We start from the raw sequence: 8,314 nt of genomic DNA on the forward strand, positions 1-8,314 counted from the left end.
ACACTCGGCGAATCTACTGTTTCCGGTAGTGCCTTCTTGCCGCGGCCCATCTGCAGGTTCAGGTTGGTCGTCTTCCACTTGATCGTCTCGCCGCAGATGCACGAGCTGCCGGACTCTTGCCTCTGCGATACCCACGTCCCGTCGCCGGGGCAGTATCGATCCTGGCGAGCAACGACGTCGTTGGTGTGCACGAAGAAGTAGGCGTTGCCGTCGTCGGCCAGGCCGTGGCGCTTCAGGAGGTTCCACGGCAGGGTGTTGGCGGCGCTGTCGTCGTCGATGACGACGACGCCGGGGAACCACGACGGCTCGCCGCGGAGGCGCGGCAGGAGGAAGAACTCGACGAGCTCGTCGTCGTCGGGGCGGAAGTTGATGCCGGGTGGATGCCCGAGGATCTGGGCTGCCTTCGTCAACATGGTGCGGTGGTTTGTGTCTGTTCTTCGTGCAAGAGAGATAGGAGGGGAGAGGAATCTGGCGATTCTGGCGAGAGCACCTTGATCACGATGGAAGGGAAAGCCTTTGTGCCTGTGGGATTTATAGTGCCCATGCGTGTCATGCGATTGATCGGTTTGCACTCGTCTTCGGTTTCCGAATTCCGAGCCCGTCGCTGAAGAAATGCCGGAACCGAAAATTAGGTTGGCCGTTTTTCTCCGAGTGTCAGCAGAGCTTCGTGCCCGGAAAAAGCGCAACGGCCACTGCTCCAAAGCCTCCGATCGGATTGCCGTCGCCCTCATCAGAACCCGTCGGATCGGCAGCCACGTTCCGGCGTGGTGCAGGTGATCAACAGAGGCCATCAGGCAAAGCGCAACGCAATTGCGTGCAGCAGACCGCCGGCGCATTCACATGGGAGTGTAAGAATGGAGGAAACATGGTTGCCTATTTTGGCCGGTCACAATTGCATGTCTATAAAGGGTGAAAAATCACCAAAAGATTTATATATATAAGTATAATTGTGATCACCTAGAACTTGTTTGCTTTATAACTTGAATTACAAGAGAACCTACCTTTAAGCAATCCGAGACTATCTCTAAGACAACAGCCGTAGCACAAGCTATCCGGTTACAACCGGTTACAAACATAATTCTAACATCCTCCCTCGATCTAAACTTCTCTTCCTTTTGAGATTTAGATTGCGCTTGAAATCTTCTAGCTTACTAGCGGACAAGGTCTTAGTAAACCCATCTGCAACTTGATCGTGAGTAGACACCAATCTTACCTGTAATTGCTTCTTGGTGACTCTCTCTCGAACAAAATGACAATCAATTTCAACTTGATCGTGAGTAGACACCAATCTTACCTGTAATTGCTTCTTGGCGACTCTCTCTCGAACAAAATGAAAATCAATTTCAATATGCTTTGCTCGAGCATGAAAAACTGGATTTGCTGAAATATAAGTAGCTCCCAAATTATTGCACCATAAAATGGGCGACTGTGTCAATCGCACTCCAAGTTCAAGTAACATAGATTCCAACCAAATCAATTCTGCAGTAACATTAGCTATAGACTTATATTTTGCTTCAGTGCTAGATCTTGAGACTGTAGCCTGCTTTCTAGCACTCCAAGACACAAGATTAGGACCAAAAAATATTGCAAATCCTTCGGTAGATTTTCTATCATCAACACTACTAGCCCAATCAGCATCAGAGAAGGCACTCAAAATTATTGAACTAGACTTCCTTATGTATAACCCAACGTCCAATGTAAATTGAACATAGTGAAGAATTCGTTTAACAGCAGTCCAATGAATAGATGTTGGTGCATGCAAAAATTGACATACCTTCTTAACTGAAAAAGCTAGATCAGACCGTGTAAGAGTGAGATATTGCTACACCCCAACTATACTTCTATAATGTGTACTGTCTTCCAGTCCTAATGGTTCACCTTCAAAACTTAAGAGCTTTTCAGTGCTCGACAATGGTGTTGGAGAGCCTTTACACTTAACCATACCAACTCGAGTAAGAATTTTTCGTGCATAATTTTCTTAAGATAATAACAATCCTTCTTTACTCCTCTGAACCTCAATTCCCAAGAAATGATTCAAGTCACCAAGATCTTTTAGAGCAAACTCAAATCCAACAACAAGGCCAAGACAACTTCATAGAAGAAGACAATGATATCATCAACATATATAAGCATATAAATAATAACTCCTGATTTTTGATAAATAAATAGAGAGTTATCTGATTTTGATATGAACCCAATATTAATAAGCTTAGAACTTAACCTTGCATACCAGGCACGTGGAGCTTGTTTCAGACAATAAATTGCTTTATCAAGTCTACAGACTAGATGTGGCGCATCACTTCTTTCAAAATCCAAGAGTTGTTTCATATATACTTTCTCTTCTAGAACACCGTGTAAGAACGTATTCTGAACATCCAACTGTCTAAAACACCAACCTCTGGACACTGCCAAGGACAGAACAAACCTTACATAGCAATCTTGACAACTGGACTAAATGTGTCCTTATAATCAATTCTATATCTTTGCCGAAACCTCTTTGCTACCAACCTTGCCTTGTATCTCTCAATTGTCCCGTCAGCCTTCTTTTTGACTTTGTACACCCATTTGCAGTCAATTAACTTTGCACCAGCTTTGAGTTCAACCCAATGCCAAGTGTTGTTTCTAAGTAAGGCTAAAAATTCTTCTTGCATAGCTTGTTTCCATTGTGAATTATTTAATGCTTTTTGTAAACTTTCAGGTTCACCAGATGCACAAAAATTCCCATATCTAACAGTCCCATCTGTAAATTTTTTGGGTTTGACAATACCGTGTTGGAGTCATGTGTGCCGTTGAGAATAGATATCAGCCTCAAAACGCTGCACCGGCACCTGATCCAGCAGAAACCGCAGTGGATCCAGTGGGAGCTATCGGCGGGACCGGTGCGAAAGGTGTCATCGGGGCAGAGATAAGACGCCGCGTGGCGTCAACGGAGAGGTGGGCGCCGTGGGTGTAGGTGCCGTGGGCGGCTTTCACCATGGTACTATACATTTTGAGCTAGATGATAGGGTTGGAGTGATCGTTGTACTTTTCATTGATGGCTGGCTTGAATGATGCAGGCCAATCAACAGCCCTAAGGCATAGGGTGAAGGCGGTGAAACCATTGATAGCCATATTATCATCATCCTCGAGGATTTTACACAACAAGTGGAGCCCTAGGACGCCTGTCGTTGTCACGCCTAGGTGGGGCATAGGCGTCTTCAGGGGTGTCGTACATGCGATCGTAGTCGGCGTGGTGGTGCACCTCATCTTCCTGGTGGCAGCGGTCCTCGCATTCTGCATCGTGGTTGAGTCCAGGAGCGCCGTAGTCATGATCGTACTCAGTGCAGCAGCGGAGCTTGGCCTGTTCCCGCTCCTGGTGATGGTTGTTGAGGTCGGGACGGCGGTCACGTAGCACTTCACAGAGGTCACATTACTGACCATGTCTGCCATGATCTTCGCCATCATCTCTCCAGCCACGGCGGCGGTTGTCATGGTTGTCGGGTTGACGATTATTGTTGGCAGCTGGGTTGGCGGGTTGCTCCACCTCTTCTTCCTGGACGAGCTCCATCCAACCTCGCGCGCGGTGGTCACCTTGGAGGTGGCTAGATCTGCTATGCCTAGATCTACTACAAGACTATCGGGTTTCTGTCGACTGGGAGTGTGCGGACCGGCTGTGGGCCCGCTCTTTGATTTGAGCATTGGCGGCGCGGATACGCACCCAGATCTGCTGCAGTTGCTTAGAGTGTGGAAGGTTTTCCAGGTCGGTGAAAGCAGCCCCCAGGTTGGCCTGGGGTGTGGTGAAGACGTTGTCGCCGGCCTGCTTGAGGTCGGCTTGTAGATTGTGGGCGCGCCCTACGCGCTTGCGCCTGCCCCCGGCACCATCTTGGTTGGCGTTGCTGCCATCGTTGCATGGTGGTCGGTGATGATCGTCTGCTGCCTCCACATTAGCAGCAGGTTGTTGCTCTTGTTGGCACCGTGCTGCATAGTCTTAGTTCCTGACGTTGCGACCTGCTTCCTAAGAAGAGGTTTCGCCATCCCTGGGTGGCTCGTCAGCTGAGACCACAAAGGCTTCCTGATCTGGCATGGAGGAGTTGCTATCGTCGTTGCTTCCGCAGGGATTTGGCGTCAGGACGATGTGGGGAACCTGGAACTCACCACACTCTGGAAAGGGCGGGTTCAGGTGGGCCTTCAGATTAGATCTGAAAGGATTGCATGAGTTTCAAGGAAAACACAGCAGCCGAGTTCCTCAGATCAAAAAGGATGAGGGAGGGACCTTGCGCCAACTTGGTTGAGTGTAGCGCTGCCTTAGAGAGATATATGCACTCAACAATTGTGTTGCTGATGCGATCTAGCCCTACGATGAGGTCGGAGGGCGTGGCTGAGCGGGCAGCAACTAGGATGCTTGGAATCCTCTCAGAGAGAGAGATCGCCGACCTGCTGGGCAATTGGCATAATGATCCTTGGATGGAAAAATTACCCCGTCGGAGTAGATCCGACGGAAGCTGGGTTGACGGTGAACACCGAGTCGACAGAAGGTGCCAAGTCAACAAAAAAAGCGGCGGGATCAGAATCCGCCGGCATGGTCCCGAAGCGAAGCTGGATCGGGTTGGCGAGGTAGTTCTTGATGCTCTCGGGGAAGATGACGCCGAGGCGGGATGCCATCGAGCTCATTGGTGAGGATCTCACAATCATCCCTACCTAGCGCGCCAACTGTCAGATTTAGTAGCCCGGCAGTCCACTAGGGGATTACTTAAGTGGTTGATTTGTAGGCAAAGGAGATTGCGAGATAAAGAACTCGAAGGTGATCGTGAGTACACAAGGGATACGAGAATTTTAGAGAGGTTCGGGTCTCCAGAGAGTAATACCCTACATCTTGTATTCTGGTGGTTTGTATTCCTCGAGAGTTGATATGAGATCATTAGGATACCCTCGGGGATGACCTTGACTGCCTTATAAGTTGGTTTGAATCTAATCTACTCAGTAGTTACATGTAAGGTAACTTGAGTCGGGCTACCATACGCTTTCCACAATATTCGGGCTGATTTCAATAACTTTTATGAATAGAGGTACTAAACCAAGGCTATGTTAAGTTAGCATGCCAAAAACCTAAAGTTAGTACTCACCATAAGAAAATTGGGCCTCCACGCCGCCGGCTCCCCGCCACCGCTCCGCCGGCCCTGCGCGCGTCCACCCTGCCTCCACGCCGCCGACTCCCCGCGCAGCGCGCCGGCCCCGCGCACGTCCACCCCACCGGCCCCGCGCGCATCCACCCCTCATCCCACCTCCGTCTCGCACGCGGCGCACCCCAAGCCGCCTCCGTCGCACGCCCCCATCCATCTAGGCCGCCGTCCAAATTGAGCTGCCGGAGCAGCCCGTGATGCAGCCCTGGCAGGGAGATCAAGAAGAAGCGGTTTCGTGTCTGAAACTGCGCTTGCGCCGCCGGACGCCGCGTAGGGGACATCTGCTTCGATGCGGAGGCATGGATCCGGTGCTTGTCCCCAAGAAGAGGCTCGCGGCCTGCGCGGCCACGACTTGGACCGTCAGGTCGGGAAGAAGGTGATGCTCCGAGCAAACCACTTGCTTGTCAGCATCGACGACAATCTGTTCCAGACTTCCAGTACAGTGTGAGCTAGCAGCCCTCCTCCTTCCTCCATCTCCCCTTATCTACTTTATCTGCTTGTTTACATGCATGATTGGTTACATCTGGTGGTCTCGTGTGTGAGGTATGAATACATATGATTTAATCATGCAGGGTATGATGGTCTGCTCGTTGCTTCTTTTACTGATCCGTCAGATCCAGTTTTCTGCTACTTGTTCTTGTGCTTTTTCATTTGTAAGTCATTACTGTTGTCTAGAACTTACGAGCATTTTGTACTTTAATGGCAATAATGCGTTTAAGCATTTGCATATTGGGCATGCAGGTTGCTAATTCGAAATTATAGATGGTCAATTTCCTGTGAATTTCTAGCCCTTCCAAAGCCTCTGACATGGAGTCGCACTATCTAGAAATTAGTTGTAATATGATTCTGTTGGACTCAGGTTATGATCTTGCTTTCCTTCTACAGAACTTGTAACATGAAGGCCCTGGAAAATCTAGAATCACATCCTTTGGACATGGGACCAGCAAAGGTGCGTAGCACTGAAGCTCAGCATCAAGCGGTGCTGCGGTGGGATGATGTCTTTGGCATTGGCATCAAGCTGCCTGCCACGAAGCGCTGTGTTTTAAGGTCTCCTCCTACCTCAAGGTAGCATCTTAAATACTTTATTTGTGCCATGACCTGAGTTCGCATGTAGCTTACAGATGTGTGGTGAGGAAATATTGGCATTAGTAACGAGAGTTAGCATCTTGCTTAGAGATGTTGTTTCAGCTTAATTGTGTGTCTATGTAAGTTTCAAAAGAAAATTGTGTGTTTATGTGCCCTTCTACCATCAACCTCTTTTCCAGCTTAGAAATTCAGTAAAGGTTAAAAATTGTTGAAGTGTGAGTACAACAGTTGGAAAATGGTTCAGTCGCTGGTGCTCTGATGGTAAGGTAGATATTTGCATTAGCTCAGGTCTCTGGTGCTACCCCAGTTCACTTGGAAAATGTTACTGAATTTTTACTGTTGTGAACTCGAACTCCTGGTAGATGCAATATGTGATTGAAAAATCATAACATACACCTGAATACCTGATGTTAATTCAGACTATATTGCTATTGATCTTTTGCTGTATTGCATGCAGATTATTGGATCATCCCATCTTGCCTCTGAATTTGACTAGCGATGGCGTTGCAGTAGATTGCCCACTGCAGCGTGGATCTCAACGGCGCAAACATAATTGCAATGTAAACCAGCAAGGCAGCAACTGGCACAGTGGAAGCCATGCATCTATGTGAAGGTGCCCCTTGCTTTCAAAACTGGTGTTGTGCCTTTCATTACACTTAGTAGGTTGGTAGGAGATTGGAAAGGCATGTGACAGTTGTGTTGATGCCAAACATTTGGACATCATCTCTATGTATGCTGCTTGTAATGGTCAAGATCTTATATATATAAGATCTGTCTGATCAAGTTGTGGTGTGTTATGACTATTCTATGAATGATTCAGATTTAATTTGAGCTAATGGTTCTTGAAAATAAATTAACCTGTCGGCAAATGAATAGTTACCCTGTGGAATGACTAACAGGGGCCAAGATATTTCCTGTCGGTAAATAAAACGACAGAAAAATAGAAATTACTCTGTCGGTTGAACCTGACAGCAAAATGTGTTTTTCTGGCGGTAGATGGGTTATTTCCTGTCGGGTTTTCTTCAACAGGGAAAAAGTTTCAAACCTGACGAAGGACAATGCTCCGTGGGTGGGGAACCGACAGGGAAAATTAAAAACCGACAGGGAAATGAAAAACCGACAGGCAAATTTTTATTCCCTGTCGCTTTAACCACAAGGAAATCATTTTTGCATTTCCTTATCCGTATTTTGTATTTCCCTGTCCGTTCACACACAGGAAAAGATGGGCCGTGAAGGCCATGCGGGCGAGCCGAAAATACGGCCCGTTTAACAAATTTAAGTTGTGTAGTTCAAATGTGAACTAATTTAAATAAATAGGTTTATATATACATTTAAAATCTAAAAAAATATTTCATTGCACAAAAATTAAAATAAAGTTAAACTTAGGTTCTGATCATCTTGAATCTCTAGTAACACATGCTATCAAATGAACACCAAATGAAGCAAACTGTTATCTCCATTCGATTTTTTCTGGTGAATTTTCACAGTTAACGTTAGAAGAATGTCTTTTGTTCTCCAACAAAACTTTGGAATTTCCCTAGAACTTTTTGGTATTATTGAATTTGGAAAACTATAAAGTGACTAGGGTTTCAAAGTGCAAACTATACAGGCATTTGATTTTTTTCCTTCCAAGTTCACATGTGGTATTCTAATGTATGAATGTAGTGGCGCGTATATGTTTATACAATTTAGTGATCATCTTTTGCAAAACGTGTAGTTAAAAAGGTGAAGTAATTCTAATAAATATGTAGAAATAAAATTAAATTCTTAAAAAATACATTATTGCATAAAAATTATAATTCAATTACTTTTATGAATGGAGGTACTAAACCAAGGCTATGTTAAGTTATCATGCCAAAAACCTAAAGTTAGGTACTCACCATAAGAAAATGGGTAATTCCATGTGAGTGGAGTGAAGCGTGGGTGGTGGACGATGGTCTGTGGGTTATGTTTGCCACCAAGGAGGTCGAGGTTGGACTAATTCTTAGGATGACAGGGCAGCAGCTACGAATTTGGCGCCGTCCTCACTGCCGGGGATAGATGGAGGAGGGTCACAATGTGGTCAAGCA

The 8,314-nt window shown here is 46.5% G+C and overlaps 1 protein-coding gene and 1 pseudogene across 1 annotated transcript; one reads left to right on the forward strand and one right to left on the reverse strand.

Moving 5' to 3' along the window:
- Positions 1-1,066: 1,066 nt before the first annotated feature.
- On the reverse strand, positions 1,067-3,471 carry LOC111257858 (annotated as a pseudogene).
- Positions 3,472-5,119: 1,648 nt separating this feature from the next.
- LOC101780194 lies at positions 5,120-7,034 on the forward strand. The gene is made up of 3 exons (XM_004954733.2): positions 5,120-5,603; positions 6,045-6,224; positions 6,703-7,034. Exons 1-3 carry the CDS (start codon positions 5,449-5,451, stop codon positions 6,854-6,856), a joined length of 489 nt encoding a protein of 162 aa, XP_004954790.1. The 5' UTR covers positions 5,120-5,448; the 3' UTR covers positions 6,857-7,034.
- Positions 7,035-8,314: the final 1,280 nt, after the last annotated feature.

This window comes from Setaria italica, chromosome I (assembly GCF_000263155.2).
Source record: "Setaria italica strain Yugu1 chromosome I, Setaria_italica_v2.0, whole genome shotgun sequence".
Lineage (NCBI taxonomy): Eukaryota > Viridiplantae > Streptophyta > Magnoliopsida > Poales > Poaceae > Setaria > Setaria italica.